At 38.7% G+C, this 24697-nt stretch overlaps 1 protein-coding gene across 1 annotated transcript in view; it reads left to right on the top strand.

The window, feature by feature from the left end:
• Nucleotides 1-21728, top strand: part of pld1a (phospholipase D1a) — a 29310-nt gene extending 7582 nt beyond the window's left edge. The window contains exons 2-26 of the mRNA XM_053335055.1: nt 2622-2834; nt 4517-4686; nt 5091-5233; nt 6171-6282; nt 6571-6636; nt 7484-7542; nt 7828-7920; nt 8647-8799; nt 9247-9396; nt 9809-9892; nt 12041-12122; nt 13026-13136; nt 13327-13512; nt 15017-15227; nt 15396-15524; nt 15886-16004; nt 16425-16538; nt 17438-17548; nt 17903-17991; nt 18146-18259; nt 18423-18472; nt 18570-18704; nt 19108-19261; nt 19385-19502; nt 19888-21728. Coding sequence (XP_053191030.1) covers nt 2654-2834; nt 4517-4686; nt 5091-5233; nt 6171-6282; nt 6571-6636; nt 7484-7542; nt 7828-7920; nt 8647-8799; nt 9247-9396; nt 9809-9892; nt 12041-12122; nt 13026-13136; nt 13327-13512; nt 15017-15227; nt 15396-15524; nt 15886-16004; nt 16425-16538; nt 17438-17548; nt 17903-17991; nt 18146-18259; nt 18423-18472; nt 18570-18704; nt 19108-19261; nt 19385-19502; nt 19888-20112 — 3159 coding nt within the window. The 5' untranslated portion in view covers nt 2622-2653 and the 3' untranslated portion in view covers nt 20113-21728. The remainder of the gene's footprint in view (nt 1-2621; nt 2835-4516; nt 4687-5090; nt 5234-6170; nt 6283-6570; nt 6637-7483; nt 7543-7827; nt 7921-8646; nt 8800-9246; nt 9397-9808; nt 9893-12040; nt 12123-13025; nt 13137-13326; nt 13513-15016; nt 15228-15395; nt 15525-15885; nt 16005-16424; nt 16539-17437; nt 17549-17902; nt 17992-18145; nt 18260-18422; nt 18473-18569; nt 18705-19107; nt 19262-19384; nt 19503-19887) is intronic.
• The last annotated feature ends 2969 nt before the right edge of the window (nt 21729-24697 follow it).

Genomic DNA, 24697 nt, shown 5'->3' with positions numbered 1-24697 from the left:
GGCATGTCTATTCAGAACCTTTCTGCTGAGTCAGCTCCTCGCTTTCTCTTTTCTTCCTCTCCTCTCTCCTCTCTTGACTCTTTATTCTTTTCTACTCAGTCCTGTCTTGGATGGAGGGAGGTTTTGTTAATGGACCATGTAAGTATGGTTTAGTCCTGGATGACTAAGCATATTTTGTGAAGTGGAACTGTGGGTCTTTCATTTTTTCCCCCCACATTTTCACAGTGAAGGGTGAAAGATTGAAAATGAAGTTGTGGTTGTTGTAACTGTGCTGGACTGTTATTTCCCACGCCCTGTCTGTGTCCTGCTTGTGTCAGTAATACTGGATTTTACAGATGACTGCTCTTGGGGCTGAAATGAAGTTGGAGTAGCTGTGAGATGTCTAATTTATCGAACAGGTTTATCAGGTTTATGGCATTTCAAGGATGGTTTTAAAACAAAAATGACCTCATATTCTCAGCGGTGTTGGTGTGGCAACAGTGAAACAAAAAACAAGGAACTGAGTAACGTTTCACATCTTTTTGCTCATCGTATACACCCAGTTAACATGAAAACAAAAAATAGCCTGCTGCGTGTCTATGCTAAGTAGTTTCCAGGATGTATTTTGGCTGTGCACAGTGTTCAGTATACTGTGTTTAGTGTCTGTATTAATGTAGGGTGTGTGTGTGTGTGTGTGTGTGTGTGTCATATGCATGTGGGTCTTAAAGGCCTCATTCTGCACAGTTCATCACATCACCAGTAGTTTTTTATCGGTGGCTCACACTCCCATGGGTGCAGTTGGTGAAGTCATTAACCAATACAGCATTGACAAAATGCCACAAACTATGAAGTAATATTTCCTATGACTGTCACAATATTCATTAATTAAAAGAGAATTTATGTGTGTGGGCACGTCTGTGTGTGTGTGTGTGTGTGCAACCTGTGTGTAGAAAAGGTTTAGTAATACAGCAGCTCTTTTCTCTTATTTGGAATATGTCTAATAAACTGACACTTCCTCTTACATGTACAGCCTGTATGTGTGATTAGTGAGATAATATAGTCGATTTATGGCTGATTCTACCTTGAAAATACACTTAGAACTTAAATAATGTAGAGCTGGTGCTTACCATCAGTAAAAATAATATAAAAAGGGGGACATTGATCAAAAATCAGATTAAAATGTAAATAGTAGTTCTATAGTTGTTTAGCTACTGTAATGTTATTCCACTGTATAAGACATTGACCCATACTGTAGGTCAACTCTGGCAATCAGACAATAAATGGGAAACAGAAAATAATAATTAGATATAAGAAAGTCAGAATTGGTATTGATTTGACTTTTGATCATTTTATATTATAACCTGTGAACTATATTTATGGCTGTTTGTATGAAGACAATTTTAATCTCTTTTTTGTAGAGGTATAGATACAAAACTTGTATTGGTGTATGTAGTGAAACATAACAGGTGAAAGAAAGTGTTCTCTGTTTGTCTAATGACCTCAAAGACAATGATTAAGTGGATGATATTGGGCGGCAGCAACGCATGTAACGAAAGTGTTCATCTGCACGTAAGTGATTAAACTCAAGATGACATGTCTGGCTTGGGTCATCTGACTCCTCAATGTCATTCATCGTGTGTGTCAGTTATGAAACACTGATTTCCAGTCAGGCAAGTAATTTGTCATTAGCTGGATTTTAGAAGGTTAGCTGTCAGGGATCTGTACATATGGGTGGATGTGTGCTAATAAATATTCCTCTGATGTCACAAGCAGCAAGAGAGAGCAGTTTTTGCCATGCACATTTCTTTGGATCTGTGACTCATAGTATTTGTTATACAGTCACCAGGTCACAACCCAGCTACGGTAACTAATGAGATGAAGTTACTCCTACATCATTTCACTGTAAACTTGTTCCATTGCTGATGCTTAGCTGTAATTGTAAAAAGTAATCCATAGATATTCATAGAGCTACAATGAATAGTCAATGAATCCATCCGTCAATCAATGGAAAATTCATTGGCAATTAACTGTGGCATTTGCTGGCTGCAGCTTCTTATTGGTAAAAACTTTCTGTCATACTTTTAGACAGTCAATCTGACAAATAAGACATTTTAAGACGCTACCATGAGTTCTATAAAATTATAATGGGCGTTTTTTCACTATTTTATGATATGATAATGAAAAGTATTGTTTATTGCAGCCCTAGATATTTACTATCTTTTCAAAAAGGTGACAGATCATATGTTAAACATCTCCTTTCTGTCACTTGATAGACCGATTTTCAGCACTGAACTGTTTAATTTGATATATTCCCATACTGGTGCTTCTGTGTCTATAACGCTGTCGACATGTGACCTTCTTAACCTTTTACAGCTGGGTCTGTTTTGGGTATGTCGTTCAAAGAGCATGCATTCTTGTGGGTCCTCATGGGACTCTTGAAACAGTACAGTTTGTAACCAGTCATGATTAGTACTTACTGTATGTCCTCAGGAAATAGTCATATACTTATAACATGAACAAGAACATGAACTCAGGTTTCCATTTATTATGCAACACATGACTACAATGTCAATGTTGTTTTTTTTTTTTTTATTGGAATTAATAATCTCTCCTCTCCTCTCCTCTCCTCTCCTCTCCTCTAGGCTAGCCCTGCTCAGGGGGTTAACTGCTAAGCATGCTGGGTAAGGCTCAGCCCACTACCAGTAACCTCAACCTGGTGAAGTCAGAAGTTTCTGACCTCTCGGTGGTCTCGGACGTACACGACGGCATCAACATGGCCGATCTTGTGGAGAGCTTGGACACCAGAGAGCTGGACATGGGGGAAGGAGAGGAGGTTGATGATGGAAGCTGCTTAGGTGTGTTTGTGTTTGCCTGTTGTCTTTCTCTATTAAATTTTATGATCTCACTTTAATTTCTCTCAAAACAAGATAATACTTAAAATAAACTATACCAATAAAGAAAGCAAACAACCCTTGATAATACCAACATACGGTACAGTAGGTGTGAATTTTGAAAACAATAGATTTGAACAATATAAATTCAAAAGACAGTTAACCTCTTAACGCACGCTGTTCCGTCTACGGGACGGGACGGATGTTAGGAGGTAGCCACAAGTTCTTCTGAATGTTTTAAACACCAACCCTTAAACATATATATTCATGCCGTACATCGTTGGAAAGCTTAGATTGTCCTGATTCATTCAAGACCACTCACGACTTATATGGTTGCTCACAGCCGTAATAGTATTATCGATTAGCTCGGCTAGCCCCTGAGCTAAGTAAGAAAAGCTATAATGCCTACATACCTTCAAAGTCTTCCCTTTATCCACAACGATCATCTTATGACTCAGCGCTTTCTGTACAGCTCGCCAGGTATCCATTCTTGTGAAATATGAAATCCGTTTCCATAAAACCGAAATACTTTCCTCAATATGTCCATGTATTTAGTCCAACACGTAACGTAATAACACAAATAACAAACCATATACGGTCCGTTTACGTCATTTCCTGACCTGCGCGTCCATCTCAGAGTACACGTGACTAGATGTTTACGACCGTGAGCCTCTCCTGCTTCTGACGACACCACACACAAGCCAATCGGTGTTTAGGATTAGGCAGTACATGTCTCCAAAGCCAATGAGGACATGTGACCGACAACAATGACGACATGGCTTTGATTGACTGCTGTTCTAGCCAATGGAAATATTCGGTGAAATTAAGTTGATAACCTTTTAGCCAATAGTCTGAGGTTTCCAACGGTGTATGACACTAAGCTATCAGGTTTGGCTGTCCATAAACAAACTCGTAATCGGCGTGCGCCCTGTGCGTAAAAGAGTTGAACCATATATCATTACGCACTCGGCATTTTGGTACACGGTTGGTTCTTCTTCGACTTAACATATGACATATACCAAAATAAACAGATAGATAGATAGATAGATATGGCCAAACAAAAAAATATGCTTTCCAATGATACCAGACACATCTCTGAGTCTCAAACTGTGTGGGATCTGTGCTGCTCACAACTTGGGCATGTTGTTTAGGCTAACAGCATAAAAACAGGGGCGTGTGTTAAGTGGTTAAAAGTGAACAAAGAAGATATTTATGTAAACTCTGCAAGAACTGTAACTTATTGGAACTACAATACATGTCCCTGTAGTTCAAAGCAATAAATTCATGCTGTATTCTTGAGGTTGTATTCAGGGTGTCTGGGAAATGTAGGAAATCCAGGAGTAAGAACATGCAGGCTAAGAGTGAGAGTGAGCCTCCAAACTGGTGTCGAACAGTGCAAGAGTGTGAGGGTGGATTTTTTTTCCTTTACATAATTTTGACCTCACAAACTTCACCACAGAATAAACAGGAACATTTGACCTAACACTGCAACTAGCAAAGCATTAAAAAAAAAATCTTGAACAAAGTCTGATCTTTCAGCAATGCAGCCTACTTGCCTTCAATCCAGCCTGGTCAACTCCTACATGCACAAACTGAACAACAACCACCTCTCTCTCTCTCTCTTTCTCTCTCTTTCTCTCTCAAAGGGGACAGTCGTATCCCATTTTCAGCGGTTTATGCCACAGTGGGGTTTAAGGAGGCCACTGCTAAGGTCTACCTTGCCACTGTGCCCATCACTGCCCGGATCCTTGAGGTGGAGAGATTCACCACTGCACAGGACCGCTTCAATCTGTCTCACCACAGGAGTGTCAACAAGGTAGTGCACAGTTTACACAACCATAAAAACAAAATATTTCATACTTTCTCTCTTTCTTGTTGCTCAATTACTGATTTCCAGAATAAATGGACATTTAGTTTTGAATATTTATGTTTATTTTTGTGAATTTATGGCACTAGTTTAATTTAAAATGTATGAATTTTTAAAGTCAAAATTGTTATTAGAAAATCCCTAGAATAAGTTCTAGTTGCAATTCTTAGACACTTTTTATTTAAATATTTTCTCTTGAAGTAACCATTTTTAAAGCAATCAAAATTATTCTTAATAATTACCCTGGTACATACTCATCATTTACATTTATTTTAAACACACAAACATTCATTTTTGTCTTTCCACCTGTGTCTTGTGTGCGTGTGCGTGTGCATGTGTGTGTGTGTGTGTAGTCTCTGCCTGCAGTGTTTAAGATTGAGCTGAAGCACGGTGAGTTTACCTGGATGGTAAAGAGAAAGGAGAAACATTTCATGGAGCTGCACAGAGAGCTGAGGACATACAAGACCTTCATGAGGATACCGCTGCCATCACGCAGGTTGGCACCTTCAAACACACACGTGGATTAACACTTCCACGCGGATTTGCATATGTACAAAAACTACCAACACAAATTGTGACATATACACAAACACACAAAGCCCTTAATGCCCTCGAATACACATTTCTATCTCTTCCTTTTCCACACCCCCTCTCTGTCTCTGTCTGTAGTTCTCTATTTCTGTGGTGGTGATGTGGCCACTTCAAACAAATGAAATGTTGCCCTTGGGATTTCAATAGTATTTACTTTGGCGCGACTCTCTTCTCTCTCTTTATCTTTGACTTTATTCTATTGTGTCTCTCATAAAAGGGTGGATTTTCAGATTTTTTGGTGGTTGTCCATTTTATTAAAGTATAAAGTATCACTTTTTTCATATGATTTTTGTAAATTTTGGCACTCTTCATTCTTGGTTCATGTAACACAACACAGAGGCAGTCTGCTGTCATCTAATTCAAACTTTTATATTTGCCTATCCAAATATCACATTGCTACAGGGAATTGTGTTTTTTCCCCACAAGCATCAGTGTCAGATCCAGTAGGCTCAGAGACACACACACACACACACACACACACACACACTCACACGCACAATATTTTATACTGTATACTCTAAATGGAATTCGAGCTCAAAGAGGCCAAATTTCACTACCTCCAATGTTGCCAATTGCTATGTGGCTGTGCATGCGCAAATAAACACACTTGAATCTAGTAATTTTTAAGCAGCATCAAAACAGTAGGTAGTTAGTAATGAAAAAAGCAAAAGAACATTTTTTTTAATTTTGAGAAGTGATAAGTAACATAAACTGAAACTTCAAGGAAAAAGATGTTGTAATTGAACCAGTTCTCTTGAAAAACATTTTGAAATGACTCAACCTTTTTATATATATATATATATATATATATATATCTTTGTTTCCCCTTTTCTCTTTCTTAGCCACACAGTGAGGAGGAAGACAGTGAGGAAGAGTGAAGTGAGGGAGATGCCCTCGCTGCCCAGGGGAGGAGGAGATGAACTGGCGCGAGACGAACAGGTCTCTAGCAGGAGGGTAGGTCACGGCACAGTGTTTGCAGCCTTTGTTTCCCTGGCTGGAAAATTCACTTCTCTCATGTTTTAATTTTATGGCAAGGAGCTCTCTTGGCACTCACTCACTTGTTGCCATGGCACTTAACTCCTTGTCAGCACATGTATCCTGTAAAACACTTTCTCGCTGTGTGTGTGTGTGTGTGTGTGTGTGTGTGTGTGTGTGTGTGTGCATGAATGGAAGTGTTTATATGCATGTATTTGTCATTAAAATACTCACAGTGGCCAAAATATAGTGTATGTGTTTCTACAGAGACAATTAGAAGACTATTTGAACAAGCTGCTGAAGATGGCCATGTACCGCAAATATCACCATACTGTGAGTAATCCTACTAGGCATTGCAATGTCACACCTAAACATAACCCTCAAATGACTGCTTGCTAATCTCAAAGTTAACACGCATACTAATTTTGTGTGTATTTGTAATTTCTCTGTATATATAAGCCAAATGGCCTGAGATACACTTTTAAAGTAAACATAATTAACAATGTTTTTCTACCTTATTCTCTGCGCTACCCTTATGGTGGAACATTTAGTGTTGACACAGACGCCTAATCTGTGTTTACCCATAGCACTGTGTCTGCTTTATGTTGACACAGTGAAGGCATTTAAGAAAATTATTTGTGCTTATTGTATGTTACTCATATAAGCTGAGTCCAGATGGCTATTGAATGCATGGAATGAAAAACAGTATGTCAGCCTGTTAATACGACTAGCATTTTTCAGGAAAGTACATATAAAAAGGTATATTCTATATCTTGTGTTACATATAGATACAGCTGTTATGTTGATTTCCTTGTCATTCATTTACTGTGTATTTATTTAAACATAACACCATCCAAATACTTTTTATTTTTCAAAATCAGGAGTTGTCTTATATTTTGGCCAATAAAGACATTTGTTATACCTTTTATGGTGGATGCAGCCTTGGAACAGGTAAACACTATGTTTAGCCACTACACTCTGCCTGTTCTATACTGACATAATAAATGAATCAATCTGACAAATTAAAGTTAATACTGGAGGTGACAGTACATGTTAAGGTAATTTAAGAGAAGGTGAATTCTCTCCGGATGGATAGTGTGTGTAGATGTAATAGTTGCCTGCTCACAGAGTCACATGTCTCACATGTTTAGAAATCAAATCTCTTCCTGTCTATTCTCAGATGGAGTTCATTGACGTCAGCCAACTGTCTTTCATTCATGACTTGGGGCCCAAAGGACTGTGAGTATTTTCTCCTCTGTGAATCTCTTTTCAGAGTGAAGTGTTTGAGCTGAAATCTAGAGGATCAAGATGAAAATCTAATATCAAGGTTGTTCTGTGATGCTTTGTTTCAGTACGCTTATTTACAAAAGTGACAGCATATAATTTCCTTATTTCCCTGTCTTGAAGAATTTACTTCAAGTATATTATCAAGTATAATATACTATTGTATATTTTTTTTATTGTCAACAAGATGTAGGAAAATGTGTTAGCTCATATTTCCCTGTCTTTTTGTGTGTGTTCCAGGGAAGGGATGATTTATAAGCGCTCAGGGGGGCATCGTATCCCTGGCATGAATTGCTGTGGCCACAGCCAGGCCTGCTACCGCTGGTCCAAACGGTGTGTGGTTACCTCTGTCCTTGTCTTGTTACTCTCTTTGTGTCTCTTTAACACTACTATATTTATGTACTATAACACACAGGAAGAAAGATTTGCATTTTTCTGCCTCTTCTTTTTTTTTTTTTTTTTGAACAAATAACTGGCAAACATGTCTAAAAATGTGGGTGTGATAAATGCTACGTACAAAAGAAATTACACATTCCCAGACTGGCATGTAGCTGTCAGTGTGGGTGTTAAAAACAGTGGGGAGAAAAAAAGTGTTAAAAAAGAGTCACTATTCATAGCAAATTCAAAAACATAATGATAGCATTTTAATAGGTAATAAGTATTTTTTGCTTCTCTTGTGTGTTTATTTATTTTTGTACCTTGCAAACCTTATCTTAGTGTGTTAGTATCTTCAAATCAGCTGCATTGGCACACACCGCCTCAACTCTCTTCAGCTGTTCGTCTGTTTGTCTCTTTATCACTGCCAAATTATTATGTGAGCGGTGTTTATTGTTATTTCCTAATGACAATACAAAAAAAATCCCACACGTTTGAAATGTTCAGCCCTGCCACCTACCTTCCTGTGATGATTTTCTTCCTACACTCTACAGAAATGGTCCACAGAAATCAAGAGATCAACAGAAGTTTGCATAAAGTAGACACATAAATCATAAATCTGCATGATGATGACGACGGTGATGATGAAGATACTGATGACAGATGTTTGTTTGCTTTGTGTAGCTGGCTGGTGGTGAAGGATTCATTCCTGCTGTATATGAAGCCGGACACAGGGGCCATCTCCTTTGTCCTGCTGGTGGATAAAGAGTTCAGCATCAAGATGGACTCCAAAGAGACAGAGACCAAACATGGAGTCAGGATCGATAGCTTATCCAGGTTATATTTTTGTTTGTGTTTGTGAGAGAATTTATCTAATAATAATTCTAATAATTTATCTATGGTTCAACGAATACATTTTGCAGCAGAGTAAGATGATACTCTATATATTTGGTGTTACTACAAGTTAAATAGGAATTTCTCTGTAAGACTGGCTTATGCTGTTATGATAAAATAATTTTAAAATGTTAAAATGTATTCCAGAAAGTTATTTTGTGATGGGGTGGTATATTTTTTTCCTTGCTGCCTCATTCAGATATTTTTCCATAAAAGAAACTCAGAAACTCTGTTAAGAAGAGTGAGACTAAAAATCACAAAATTGTCTCAATCTTAAGAACCAGTGTTGTTCAGGCCTGTAGCCATAAGGACTATATTTGTCTGAAAGTTGAAGCACAGGCATTTAAGTTTATTTGATTGTGTTTGTGTCTGTGCACACCTTTCTTGCAGGGCTTTGGTGTTTAAGTGCATCAGCTACAGACACGCCCGCTGGTGGGGTCAGAGCATCGAAAGCTTTGTAAGGAGTCATGGAAAGGCTTTCCTTCGAGATCACCGCTTTGGATCATTTGCACAGGAAGAGGAAAACATACCTGCCAAATGGTAACTACACTGAGAGAGAAGTTTTGCAGTCTCTTCCCCTCAGCGGGCAGATTCTGTGATATTGAATTATCTGTGTGGTAGCACCATTATACGTTGTCTTTGTACTCAGCACAGAGCGTGAGAAAAGATGTGTTATAGTCTTGTGAGCTAATGGAAAAAGAGAGTTTTTAAAGAACAGTTATATCATGATGACAGCTATGGATGTAGCCTGCAAGGTTAAGAAAGTCAGGGAACTAAACAGACAAATGCACTGTCACTGTCATCTTAATGTCTGTGTTGACAAGACAGTATGCTCTAAAATGAAAGTTATCCATAGACAGTGCAAAGTGACACACCACATGTGCTTGTTGTGCATGATTGTGCATGATTGATTTCAAAGTGTATATAGTATAACCGTATTTTCTGTTTGCAGGTATGTGAATGGAAAGACTTACATGGAGGATGTGGCTGATGCTTTGGAGGAGGCTAAAGAGGAAATATTCATCACAGACTGGTGGTGAGTTGCTGTGTGTAAATATGTATTATGTCTTGGTTGAGGTGTGATTGTAGTCAAACTGAAGTGTGAGAAAAACAAAAAAAAAACCCTAGTGTCTTTCATTATCATTGCAACATCTGTAGCCATCTCCCGCCAAAAGGTCAGGGGGCAGCCAAAGGAAGGAAACCCCTTGCCTTACTCAGCATGAGTAATAAGACAACCATTTGTAAAAATAGAAAAGGCAAAAACATAAAATGGCTGAAGAAGTTGGACGTGAGATGACACTAGTTATCACTCTACACTACCCATTCACACTTAACCCCACCCCCCACCACCACACACACACACACACACACACACACACACACACACACACACACACACACACACGTAACCTTGAAAATACACAAGCCCCACATCAGCACAAGATATACAGTAGCTTCACTTTCAATTCACACTCAAGCATAACCTTATTTATTTTCCCATTGTTGAATTTGCATGTATTCAATACGTGTATCTTTGTATCCTTTCAACCTCATCAAATCCTTTTGTATTATATTAACATTAAATAACATTGCAACATCCAATCCAGCCCTGAATTTCTCCTGACCTGACAGAATAGTAATCCTTTAAGCTAAACAGTATTTAAACACATGGTGTGGGAACAGTAATAACATACCGCTACTGTACCTGCCTCCAATACCCCACCACTGTAGCTGGTTGCTGACTGACTGTGTAAACTCTACAGTATGAAGTGCACAGAACATAGTGGCCTCTTTTTGATAGATTATTTTGGTTAAGAGTATGGTATGGTTGTTGTCATGCTTACAAGATATGTGTCATGTCTGATTTAGTGCTTCAAAATTCACCATTACATGTCTATCTTTTATATATTCCGTCCTTGTCCTGTAGTAGTTCTACAGTCCTTTTTCAAACGGTAAGATGGATAAACTATTCAGCAGTATGTTACTGTAGTATGGTAGATGATGCTCTAAAAAAATTGTGCTAAGCACCAGCTGAACATAATATAGTTATATAGGCTTATCTCAGTAGTTTGCGAACCACAAAGACCATCCACAGGTCTTGTTGCCAAAGAATGAGCGGACAACAATGACACTGACACCCAGTTAGTGTAGTACACACTGCTACACATTTCATTATGCATCACCCACAAGTCTGGCTTTCGGGAAGGCCATGCAATGGTTCAGGATTTAATTACAGCCTCACACACCCAAAATAGAAATATACTGACAGAAAGATACAGTTGTTGTATCTGTTTACATTCCACTACGCTCCCCTTTGTCTCTCTGTGTCTCTTCTTATTTTACCCTACTTTTCTTTTTACATGTGATCCTCATGTGATAACTAATTACCTGAACTACTGTATCAGATGGTCTGAAAGAGCACCTTCACTGTCTTCTAATATGTGTGTTGTTTCAAACAGGTCCCACAATGATATTATGTAATTTAAATAGAAAACAAAATCTAATTTCTCTCACAGTCACTCTTGTGCTCTAAACTTTATTGCACTATTGCACTCTGAGGTTACAGTAGCAAGCCAAACAGTACTGCAAAGATGCAAATCTAATCTAATCAACAACCGGCTCAACTGCTTTGCAAAGTTAGGAAACTTTTCCTTGTCTGTATTTCATCTGAAGTTCCATTTAATCACTGTTCTGCCTTTCAGATCTTGTGATATGATTTGTATGAAGTTTTCTTATGGAGAACACACATTGTATTTGTCCTACGTGGTACAGTTATAATATTTGTGTTGGTATATTTTCACAATACAATAGTTTATGGTCCCTCAGAGCCAAATGTGGGACTGTTTGACGTGGCTGAAATCCCTTTGTTCCAAGGCAGTAATCACTGGGCTTATGGTCTGTGGCAGTCCAATGAAGTGTCAGCTTGTGTAATGTGAGGCAATGGCATTTTAGACTTGTAAGCTCAGGATGCCAAAGTGAGTGACTCATGAGAGTTTATCATTATGTCATTTCTGTCATACGGAGAGTATATAAAATATGTTGGTTGCTCTGATGGGTGAATATAAACATTTATTTGCTTCTGCTTTTAATGTTTTTTTATTGTTTGTGTCTGAATGTATTATTTATTTTTCTCTTTTTCATTAACTTTTGTTTCTCTGTGTCTGTTCCTGTCTCCCTTGGTCAGGTTGAGTCCAGAGATCTTCCTGAAGAGACCTGTGGTGGAGGGTAACAGATGGAGGCTGGACTGTATCCTCAAACGCAAAGCAGTAAGTCTGCCTCTAAAGTGCCAAAATGAGCCACAGCAATAGACTGAGGACTGTAGACTGTACTCATGAGAAGACATTATCTAAATGAATGTGTCACAGTCATAGTCACTGTCATAGAGATGTTACTCAAAGTGTTCTGTAAATTGGGCAGTGTTGGCATGAAAGTTAGAGAAGTGAGCTTGTGACCAGAAGTTTGTTGGTTTAATCCACAGACTGGCAGGATAATTCTGGGCTGGGGAAAAAGCAGTGCATGCCCCTCCCTTATTACCACCACTTGTGCAAGGCCCTTAACCCCAAGTGCTCCAGTGGAGCTGCTCAGTGGTGGGCAGATCAGACTGCGATTGTACTGGGTAGCTTCCAGGTGTGAATGTGATCAGGGTGTTCCCTCCTCTCAATGAAAGTTCACTCAATAAATGAACAAAAAAATAATGTACAACTGATATTATTTTATTGATATTATCAAAATGAGAGAAGTGTTAATATTTTTAGGTGGCTAAGACAACGTGTATCTTCCACTACTCCCATGTGTTTTGGGTTTACAAACTCCTTATAACTAGTTTAACATGTTATAACTTGAGGACTAGTGGGATTTTGTTCTTTTAAAATCAAATAAAATCAACTGTATGGTGTTCATCATGAAGTAAGCTAGGTTTGCAACTTGGGATGTAGAGGAGGATAAATGTTCTTTACATGAGTATATGGTAAATCCACTTTTTGAAGGTTAGATTCATTAGTTCTTTGACTTTAAATACTTTAATGTCAAAGCACTTTAATGGTTTTAAGTACAACTTTTATTGTTTCCTCCTCAGGAATAATTTACACTGTTAAAGAACTATGACAGTCAAGACTGTAATTTGGCAAGAAGTATGGTGTTTTTATATATGCCTTTCTGTCCATTCACAGCAACAAGGAGTGCGGATATTTGTGATGTTGTACAAAGAGGTGGAGCTCGCCCTGGGCATTAACTCAGGTTACAGTAAGAGGACCCTCCTGCACCTGCACCCCAACATCAAGGTAACTGAAGGATTATGGGTAGAAAGAGGCTGCAGCATGCTCATTGCAAAAAACAATATAAAAGGACATGTTACAAGTCAGAAAATATCAATACATCTGTGTCTTTTCCATTTAATGTCTGAATTACATATTGTTCATATGTTGTATTTGTGAATGCATGTACGCTGTGTTTCATGTGTTTGTGGTCCAGGTGATGCGTCATCCAGATCACGTCTCCTCCTCCGTCTATCTGTGGGCACATCATGAAAAGATCGTTGTCATTGACCAATCAGTGGCCTTTGTTGGTGGGATTGACCTCGCGTATGGTCGCTGGGACGACAAAGAGCATCGGCTGACGGATGTTGGCAGTGTGACACGTTCTGTGGCCCTGGAGCAGGTCAGACACAACGCACACAAAAAGTCCTGTACACAATTTGTTATAGGCAATAACTGTGGTTCTTACCACCTGACAAATGGTTCAAACAGAAAAAAGGAAGAGCGAGAGGAGAAGGAGAAAATGATTGCATTCACACTTACACAAGGGCACAGGAAGGAATGAAGAAGTAGCACTGCATGTACCATCAGTGGCAGCCTGTGGTGATTGTTTATGTGCATAAATACAGAATATTAAGTGCTGACTCTGACTTGTTAGATCGGCCTCTTCATTTTAATGACACATACAAACTCACACTCGCACATCACCAGCAAGGAAAATCAATATATGTATCCACTAATCCAATAAAAGTTCAATCTATCTTCTAAATGTACAAGTTTAGTAGGTACATTTCCCACCAAGGCCTAAAGATGTATTGAAGGTTGTATTATTTCATGCTCTTGACTTAACTCAAGACAAGATTTTTTTTTATCATAGTCCAAGATTGCATATAAAAAATTGCTGCTCATGATTTGTTAGGCTAAGAGCTGACCCTGATCAGTTCCTGGAATCAAAACTCAAACAAAGTCTGATGAGGATAGAATAACAAGCTTCGCATGCACACAGGAAAAAAAAATACACTTCATTGTCTTTTTAACCTGTCCTTATTAGCCTGTCCTGTGTTATTTTTATCAGTGTGCATCAAAGTAATATTAGAAAACAATTCTCAGTATAATGCAGTACAATTCAAATTACACCCTGCAAAATGAGGATACGGTTGAATCATAACACTTGAACTGCTGAACTGAAGGTTGAATTTCTTGCAGGACTGTTGTAATAGATTGCATTAGTTTTAGCTGCTGTTGGTGTACCTAAGCCTTTCCGATACTTTGGAACCAGAGATTCCAGGGACTGAACTTCGAACGTAAAGCCTCTGTTGTGCAGTGCTGTTGGCATTTCCACTGCATCTGAGGAACTGAGTAGATCATGCAAATTAGTCCCATGAGCAGTTTAAAAATGATAGGCAACCTTTGAGATGTAGTATTAACACCAACTGCACTTCTGTTGAGTGTTAATGGGTTTGTGCTTTAGAATTTAACTGCTATGAAACAATCAGACAATATTAAAATAAAATTATTTCTCATTCACTCGTTTGTTCTTGTTACAGCTGCTCTCTTTGTCCATTTACCCCCCACCTTCATCACTGGTGATTTCAACTCACTAAAGCTCTCTCTCATTTCTCTTTCATTAAAACAAGTTGGGAAGCTGAGAACAATAACTTACATTTAATGTTAACAAATGGTAACAAATGTCCTCCCTTCACACTAAACTGCACCGAAATCAATAGTAGACTACTCACATACTTGAGATGAAGATGAAGCAGCCTCTCTGTTTGTGTTTGACCAATCAGCAGTAGTCATCCCTGCAAACCATGCCCCCGAATTTCCTGTATTGTGTTCAAAACGTGTGAACATGGCTAATAAACTCACAATTCACAGTGTGTCCTCTTTTGTTGTCATGACCCCAGGCCAGCTCCAACACTCCATCCAGTAAGGGCGTGTCTTCTGTTGATGGCATCTCCCACAGCAACGGACGAGGCACCCCGCCCAGTGATCCAGTGGACTTGCCCAAACTGAAGGGACTAGGTCGCAGTAGGAAGGCTCGCTTCAGTCTCTACAAACACCTGCATAAGCACACCATGCAGCCAGCAGACAGTGTCAGCAGTGTCGACAGCGCAGGTGTGAAGAAATAGAGAGAATATGAGAGAATAAGACAGAATGTTGAAAGATGAGGCTGATGTTGCTATATTTCTGTGTGGGAAGCATTCAGTAGTACACACAAAGTTTAATTGAATAAAAACATACATTTTCTAAGTCATAATTCTCTGTGCGTTGTTGTGCGTGCAGGCAGTGGTTCAGTGCGAAGCCTAAAGACCGGTGTTGGAGAGTTACAGGGGAACACTCGCTTTTGGCATGGAAAGGACTATTGCAACTTTGTCTACAGGGACTGGATTCAGCTCGAAAAACCTTTTGATGGTCAGTGACACACAATCACACACAAGCTTCTATTAAAAATGACCCGCTACTGCTAGGTCCAAAGTTCTTTTCAGCATACAAACCCCTACTTTATATGAATCCTGGAGTCATGATTTTTCCTGTGATGGAAACAAATAGTCATCTGGAAAACTAACAGGGACTGGAACTGTTTTTTTTTCCCTCCTCCCCTCTTTACCAAACTCTTCCATCTTCTCTCCTTCACTGTCTTTTTGTGCCTTCTTTATCCTGTTCCACTGGATGTTTTTATTCTTCTGTGTCTTCTCCGTCTCTTTGCTGCCACACTTTTTTTAAAATGTCCACCCTTTTCTTATTCTCACTGGCTTCCTTCTGCTCTGTATAGACTTTATCGACAGGTACACCACTCCCAGAATGCCTTGGCATGACATCGCCTCAGTGGTTCATGGCAGAGCTGCCCGGGATGTGGCGAGACACTTCATTCAGCGCTGGAACTTCACAAAGGCACTGTGACATATTGTGTTGAATTTAATTTGTGATGTTGGTAGATTTTAACCACCTTTTTAAACTGATATTATCTTGATGTTTTAATATCACTATACTATCAAAGTACTATAAAAGTCTAATAAATGTTACTGACAATATGCTGGAGTGTATTGTCATTAGATAATTGACTGGAGGTTACTACAACCTCTCTACACACATTCACATACACATATATAAACAAGACAATAAACACTAACCTGGTTAAATCATAGTCTGAATTGAGCAATGGAAAAATCACTTTAATCCTCACACTCATGCTTTCCATGGCACCAGCTCTTTCCCTCTCGTTCTCCTGTTTTTACTCTTTTCCATTCCTCTGCACCCTGATTCCATATTTACCCTCTCATTCTCCACTTTCTTCAACTACCTCTCCCACAGATCATGAAGCCAAAGTATCGGTCTCTGTCTTATCCATTCCTGCTGCCCAAGTCTCACTCCAGTGCCAGTGAGCTCAGATACCAAGTCCCTGACAGTGTTAATGCCAAAGTGCAGGTAAGAGAGCACAACAAGTGCCATTTTTACTTACTTGCACCTGCAGAACAACAAAATTGGGGGGGTTATATCTGTAATTATACAGAATAAGAAACTGGGAGAAAAGCCAACCATGAAGCCAACCTAAAAGGAACCACTGGTAGAGAATTACAGATAATACACAAGAACATAAACAGTATAAACTCCCACTTTCCTACAGTCCAAGTCTGCAGGCACTGCTGGAAAGAAATAAAAGAGAATGAGCATTGAAAGACTCCCTGTGAGCCGAAAAGTTATATAACTACAAAAGTTGCACTGGCTATTGGGGTCTTTAGCTGAAAGGAACTGACCCTTGAGTGAAATGCTTGACTAAAATAAGAAGCGAAGGAGGATCCCACCATAAGTCCATTGTGTTTTTGAACACCATTCATTATTTCTAGCCTTTTTTGCAGCAAAGTTAATAAGAACAGAATTATGTATACTAATCATTCCTCATAGTAAGCTGAATTAAACAGATTCATAGCACTTTTTGTTGTGTTTGGTATTGTCTTAAGATGGTTATTGTCTAGTCAATAGTTATTGTGTTGTATTGTATTGGTACATTTAATCAAGCCTTAAATTTGCTAAAAAATTATTCACACAATGCTGATAATTCACATAATACACAGCCAACCTTGCGTCACTGTGTTTATGGAGACATAGTTTTGAACACCTTACTTGAACAAGAACAGACATGTAGCAAAAACTAAAAATAATTGGGAAAGATGAGTCTTAAAAACGTACATAAAAATGCCTTTGGAATCACTTTGTCAACTATTTTCTCCTACATTTAGCTTTTATTTATGAAGACTGCATTGATGAAGACTAATGACACACATCATGAGGATACAGTGTAATAATCTTGTGTCTTTATTTTTAAGGTGTTACGGTCAGCAGCTGACTGGTCGGCAGGCATAAAGTACCATGAGGAGTCCATCCATAATGCCTACATCCAAGTCATCGCCAAGAGCAAACACTACATCTACATAGAGGTAAACCTGCAGTGAGGCCAGGATGTGACAATAAAAGACCAATACAGTCTTTATGAAATTGTTCGGAGAGGTTTATTTCATAGCACCATTCAATTTGGGGGAAAATAGCTCATGTATATTTTTGCTTCAAGAATACTAATAATTACTTCAAAGATTTGTTAATAATTAAAACGATAACAAGATACCTCCATTGAGATTGGCTTTGATGGGTGTAATTATTTTGTCAGTGAGAGTGTACTTACTTACTTAAGCTTAATGACTCTGTAACATAAAAACTTTAAATTGTAGTTTAAAAAACAAGTTCTCAGACTGATAAGCATTCTTGTTTTGTGTTCTCCTTTCTGCTCTGTTCAGAACCAGTTCTTCATCAGCTGTGCCGACAATAGGACAGTCTATAACAAGATTGGAGATGCTATCATCGAAAGGATCATCAGAGCACACAAGTAAATAGCACTTGTTTTAATTAAAAGAAGGAAGTTTTATGCATAGTAAATACATTTGCAAGATTAAATGACTCTTTCGTCCTCCTCTGCTTTTCACAGTTTAACACTGGTAGTCTTCATGTGTTTCATTGAAACTAATGTTGTTTGTTCACAGGGAGGGTAAAAAGTACCGTGTGTATGTGGTCACCCCTCTGCTTCCTGGTTTTGAGGGGGACATCACCACAGGAGGAGGGAATGCCATCCAGGCTGTCATGCACTTCAACTACAGGTACTTGAGGTTTACATTGAAAGAGGAATAGTGAAGGGAAATGAGAAAGCAGATGTGGAAGTGTAATTAGAATTCATATCTGTGTGGTTCATTTTCTCAAGTTTATTCACATAAGTATAATATTGATATGCGTTTTGGTGATTTTAATATCCTCTTTTTGTAGAACCATGATCAGAGGAGAATACTCCATCATCTCCCAGCTGAAAAAAGAGAGTAAGTATAAGAATAAATGCGCATTGATTGTTTTGGTACCTGATATTAAGGTTGGAGTTAGAAAAATGCTAAAGTTCCCATCTCCTCTGTTTCCCAGTGGATGATCAGTGGATGAACTATATCTCCTTCGCTGGTCTGCGGACTCACTGTGAGCTGGAGGGACGCCTGGTAACAGAGCTCATCTACGTCCACAGCAAGATGCTCATCGCTGACGACAACACAGTCATCATCGGTTAGTCTGTCTCTGATCTGCTCTGTCAACTTCTGTCTCTCTCTACTTATGTTGCCTTCACCAACTGCTATTTGAGGCAACAAACAACTCCAACCAAATCATCAAAATGTGATAAATCAAAAAATCTGTCTTTCTTTTTCTTTCACCATGTGTGTAGCTACAACAAACGCATAGATACTTTTGTGCCACAACATAGCTCTGTAGTGCCACCTTGTGGCTCATAAATGGCAGCTCACACTCTCACAGCACCTCAACAATTAATCAACATACAGACAACGGCCTAGTCTTTCCAGATCTTGTTACTAATTATTTTTAACATGACTAAGAGGTCCTGCCCACACCAGCGAGTCAGATGAATGCAGAGATTTAGTTTCCATCCGTTGTTTTTGTGTGTTTGTTTCAGGTTCTGCTAACATCAATGACAGAAGCATGCTGGGTAAACGTGACAGTGAGGTTGCAGTGATTATTGAGGACTCTGAGAAGGTTGCCTCTGTGATGGATGGACAGGAATTTGAAGCTGGACCCTATGCGCTTCAGCTGCGCCTGGAATGCTTTAGGTGTGAGAGGGAAAAAAAATCAAGACATTTTAGAGAAGTGGCTCCATATGATGGAAACATTTCTTGTCAAATTCTGCCAGCAAAGCAATGTGTGTCTCTTTTTCTCTCCCTCTCTCTGAACAGGACTATTCTTGGAGGTCACACTGACACCAGCATTGACCTGTCTGACCCCATCAGTGATCGCTTCTATAAGGAGGTGTGGATGACCACGGCTGGCCGCAATGCCAGCATTTATGAGAAGGTAGTGTGAACATGATGGTTAACCTTTACATGGGGACAATTACTATAGGTTGAGAAATGAACATGTGTGTTAGATGGAGGTAAAAGATTTTGGCAGGTAACTTCATTTATAGATTTATTTTTGTAAATGTATAAGCTGCATAAGCCTCAGCTATACTTAGGTTCAGCTATGCTTTGAAGATCAAAGTTTGAGCTAAACCTTACCACACACTGCTGGACAGCATGGCAAAATAGCTCATGAGATATTTCAGACTAAATCTAAGTAATGGACAGACCAATTGGCTGACTCACACTTTCCTTCCAAGAATTAGGCCCCTAGAGTGGTTAAACACTTTCAGTTAAAGATAGCCAAATGTTTACAGCACAAATGTCTGTTTTTTTTGCAGGTCTTTCGCTGCCTTCCTTCATCCACCGTGAGGAACACGTCTGAGCTTGAGGAGTTCCTATCCAAACCGGGTTTGGCCCAAAGTGATCTGGCCCGTGCTCAGGAGGAGCTGCGCAGAATCAGAGGCTTCCTGGTCCAATTTCCTCTGGATTTCCTGTCTGAGCACAACCTCATGCCCTCTGTTGGAACAAAGGAGGCCATGGTCCCAACTGAGATCTGGACATAAATGATGTGAAACCAACTGCCTACTACTTACACATCTGAATTTGACTGTTTGTTGAGTGAACACTCTGGATTGTGATCGTCAGCGGATGTGTGATATTGGATTTGCAAGAGATCTCCTTTGATTTACATAATCCAGAGATGAGAGGTAGGTTTACAGCTGTCCTCAGGGGTTATGACTGCTAGGCATTGACAAATCCGATCAGATCTGTTGCTACTGAACAACACTAAACAGTAGTTACAGCTTGTCAGGATAAGCACTACATTTTTATATGTATGAAGAACTCATAGACATTGCACTTGAGGACAACAACAATGACTGCATTCTAACTGTAGAGATGAACAGGCACATGGATGTGGGGGTTTTGGGACTCAAACTCAGCTCTGGATGCTTATGCTGTTGGACAGTGGGAAGAGCTCAAAAGACAGTGGAGATTTCTATGGGACCAGGGTAAGGCAGAAGTAAGTTTTTGACAACAATATTAAACTCCAGGTTAAAGATATAACAAAATCCACAGAGATCTTGATACATGTAATTTATTGAGATTGTGATGTACTCTTGTAAGATGCATTAATGCTGTGTAGGCTGTTTATGAGTTGTTTAGCCTGCATTTGTGCTGCTTAGGAGAAATTCTCTGAGTTTAAAAGCTAGTTATCTGAGATGTATCTTTGAATTGTTTCTGTACAACAACTCTACAACATGTGCTTGCTCTTCACTGTGGTAGAACATGCACACAGACAATATACTTTAACTGGTTCAACAGTGGTGCACGATTTACTAACTATGCTCAAATTTTGTTAACATGATTGCCATGATGCATGTACTGTACCAATTACACCTTTGCTCTGCGAAGTTGTCGAAAGTGTTTTGTGATAATTAGACATGAGATGTAACCCTTACACATTGCTGAAATCATGCTGAATCAAAGTGAGCATAATTGAGAGGTACAAAAGCTAATTCAATTCCATTTGTCCTGTGTGTTCAGAAAGTATGAGCTGAAAATAATTATGGTGACTGCGATCAAAAGCTGCAGTGTAAAAACGGTTGTGCTGGTGGCCAATAGTAGAGGCTGGATGAGACAATCTGCCTGTAAATTCTGGAAAGTAATTTCCTCTTTGCTCAACAGATGGTGCTAGTTCCTTTTAAAGTACAATGTGTACAACCTGAGATTGGACTTTAAGTTTTCCCAATGGTCTCTCTCGGTTCATTTGTGGAAACAATGATTACATGCAACAAATGCTAATGGAAAAGCTTTTATAAAAAAAAATCCAGTTTGAAATAGCTTATGTGTTTTGTTTCCTGCAAACATTTCATTAAAAAAGATATGTAATTCAGTGTAATCCTTAGAAGAGGCTGCTCTCTTCTATGAAATTAAATGTTTCAAGGGATTCTTGTGGAAGGTGACCTATCAGTCAATTGATATATTTTGTATGTGTGAATGTATGGACTCTATGTTGATTTAGTTTTCATTTTTAATATCTGTCACAGTACCTTATTATCACCGAGTCCCTTTAATGTGAAGTCAAAGAACCACTCCTTACCATAATTATGCTCAGTAATTGTTGATGAACACATAACTGATCCGCAAAAAACGGGTTAAAGATCTTCATGAACGTTATGAAACAGTAACGTTCAGGTGTAGGTGATCCGTAAATGGAATCCTGAAAATCGACAACGTAAGTTTCATTTGGCAGAAAGCCTGGGCCTCATAAAAGTGCGATGTTTTTTTATTTCCACGTCCTACACTCAACATGGGAATCATTTACTAAATATTGTACAGGATCTGATCATGTAATATTGATTTATTGAATGGGACCAGATCATTTAAAAAAGTTTGCTGAAGAGATGTTTGGAAGCATCGTGGTCTTTGTTTCTACAATGATGAACATATCCTGCTTTTCGATACTTTTTACAACACAGCCTTTATTGTTTACCCTTGTTGTATTTGTCAATACATTATTTATGGAATAGAAATCATTTAACATTGTTTAAACATGTATTTTAAATGTATGGCATGGTTATATGGATGGTTTTGGATCTCTAATTAAGCCACTATTTCTTCTGCATAACCATCAAGCTCCTTTTCTTCACCTGTCACCTGTCACCTGTATTTATCCCTGGACCTTCTATTTAGCTGCTTTTGCTCCCACTGTTTATGTACAATATCTCTTTGTACAGTTGAAAGTATATTTCTCATTTCTATCTGTTCATTTAACACAATGTAACTCTTAATTTAAATGTCTTCAAATAAAATTATCTATGGAATTTCAGGGTTTTTTTTCTCCATTGAAGTCATGTCATAATGTGTTATCAGATTAAGCTTAAAGAGAACCAGGAAGTTTCAGGAGAGATTTCCAAGTAAAAAAATCCCCTGCTGAAATCAGAAATGCCATTCACTTGCTTTCATTGTTGATCCCGCCTATAACTTGGCTACCCTCTTTAGACAAGAGATGGCATGTTTGTTTTTATTAAAAGTCAAATTACTTTAATTACCATGCTTAAGTGGAGGGGTGAAAAGGATTTTAAAGAAGAAGAATTATGGCAGTTACTTGGTATGACTTTGGCAAGCAGGTTTGCAAAACAGCAGTATTTCCTGCTGTCAGGTGCCAAATTATACTCAGCACTGGATGGATCCACTTAGTGAAGATCTCAGCACTCACTGGTGATGATATGTTAATGGTTTCTCATATTATATTGCATTCTCCTTCAGTTAGTGAGTGTGTCATGCACATACAAGTGCCCAGTCTACATGGACTTACAAGACACCAACTACAAACGGACAAATTTTTCCCTTTCTGAAACACAGCTCAAACTTCTTGCAGTTATCCAGAAATAATCATCAGAAATTTATGACACCGTACTAAATTGTGTAAGATGTATATTTTTAAGGAACAGTAAATCATAAAATGGACTCCAGTCTCACCAAAATCACATATCAAATAGAGTCTTTTCTCTTCAGGAAGACCAGTTAACTTGTACTACCACATTGTAGTTGTTTTTCATCAGACCACATGCCCTTAATTAGCAGTTGAGAGTTTGTGCTTCATGGACACTACAATGTAATCTGTTTGTGGAAAATAAAAAGAGCATAATTGATTTGAAACAAGGATTTCACGTCACTAATCGAGAGGTATCCTTTCAAAATGTAAAAGGTTATGAATCTTCAAGTGGCCCCCTGTTCAGTCATATTCACGAGTCTGTTCCAAAAGTGAAATCATCTCACATTTATGTTTGATATTTGGAAGTTTCCATTCAGTACTTCCAAATGACAGACGCATAATCTGAAGCAGGACACTCATAATTTATGTATGTTGATTGCCTGCGTTCAGGCAACGTTAGTGGTTTCTCAAAGGCTTCCTCTCATGATCTGCAGAATAAGAATATTTTCAATCACAGTTATTCACTCTTAACTGTCATTTCCTCATCCACAGTGAAGACAGAAACATTACTCTGTAGCCTACTACTTGATGTCAATCTGACATGTCTGATTGTGAGCCTGTGACACCATCATTTTACTTGTGAACTTCAATTAACTCATCATAGGATTTCTTACTCAGCTTGTGAAAATGGTTCCAAAGCCACCATGGTTATCTTGAGTTAGGCTCCAGTTCAAATATTTGACAGAAAATCTGCATTATATACACTGTGAGTGCAGAGATGGAAGATGAGGGCATTTAACATGCAGGGAAGGTTTACTAAAAGAATCTATGGAGTTGCAGTACAGGAAATGTAGGATCCGGTGTCTTTTAGTTCTTCATATGGGTCTAAAAGTCAGTATATTTCAGGCTCTGCTGCTTCAATTTTGAACATTATTTTATAAAATATACAATGTCTCTTATAAGTCCCCAAACTGTATGGAAATGCATTAGGCTACTAAATTATTGGAGCACCCCTTTAAGACATTTTACATAATACAACATAACCTTTGATAAAACTTAATGTTTCATTTTTATTTTGACTTTGTCAATGAGATTTTGCTTCCGCTTAACTATATATATATTTTTTTTAATTTCAAAATGTAATTTGTTTTTGTACTTATTTAGTCTATTTATTTTAATTTTAGTTTTATTAAACAAAGCATAAAATAATAACTTCCGTTTCCTCAAAAAATTAACGATGTTCATGTTTGAAATTAATGTTTTCATAATGTCCTCATATTACTTTACACAACATACAAAAGAATGATGCTGTATTTAAAAATTCCGTTATTAAGGAAAAAAAAGTTTGGGAGTCCCTGCTGCCTCACCAAACCCCGCCCAGTAACAGGCGTGGTTTGGTGAGGCAGTAGGCAGTGCGCTTCCTTCTCTATATATCCACTTGCTGTCACAGTGGCAGCTCCTAGACAAGCACTGGAGGCAATCCACTCTCCACGGCCCTCTCACCTTTCTCAGTACCCATCTACATCCCGCAGACATGGACCTGGACGTACCGATGTGCACGGCGCTCTTTCTTCCTATCCTCCCTGCGCTCTAGCTGTGCGCACCGTCCCGAGGCACGTCCCGCTGCCGACCAGAAGGGGACTGTTATTATTTTGTCGGTCGCTGAGACATCACTGTGCAGGAGAGAGAGAGAGGGAGAGAGTGAGTGA

The sequence above is a fragment of the Scomber japonicus genome, chromosome 16 (assembly GCF_027409825.1).
Source record: "Scomber japonicus isolate fScoJap1 chromosome 16, fScoJap1.pri, whole genome shotgun sequence".
Classification (NCBI taxonomy): Eukaryota; Metazoa; Chordata; class Actinopteri; order Scombriformes; family Scombridae; genus Scomber; species Scomber japonicus.
Note: the sequence above shows the minus strand (reverse complement) of the source record. Positions and strands in the feature narration are given on the sequence as shown.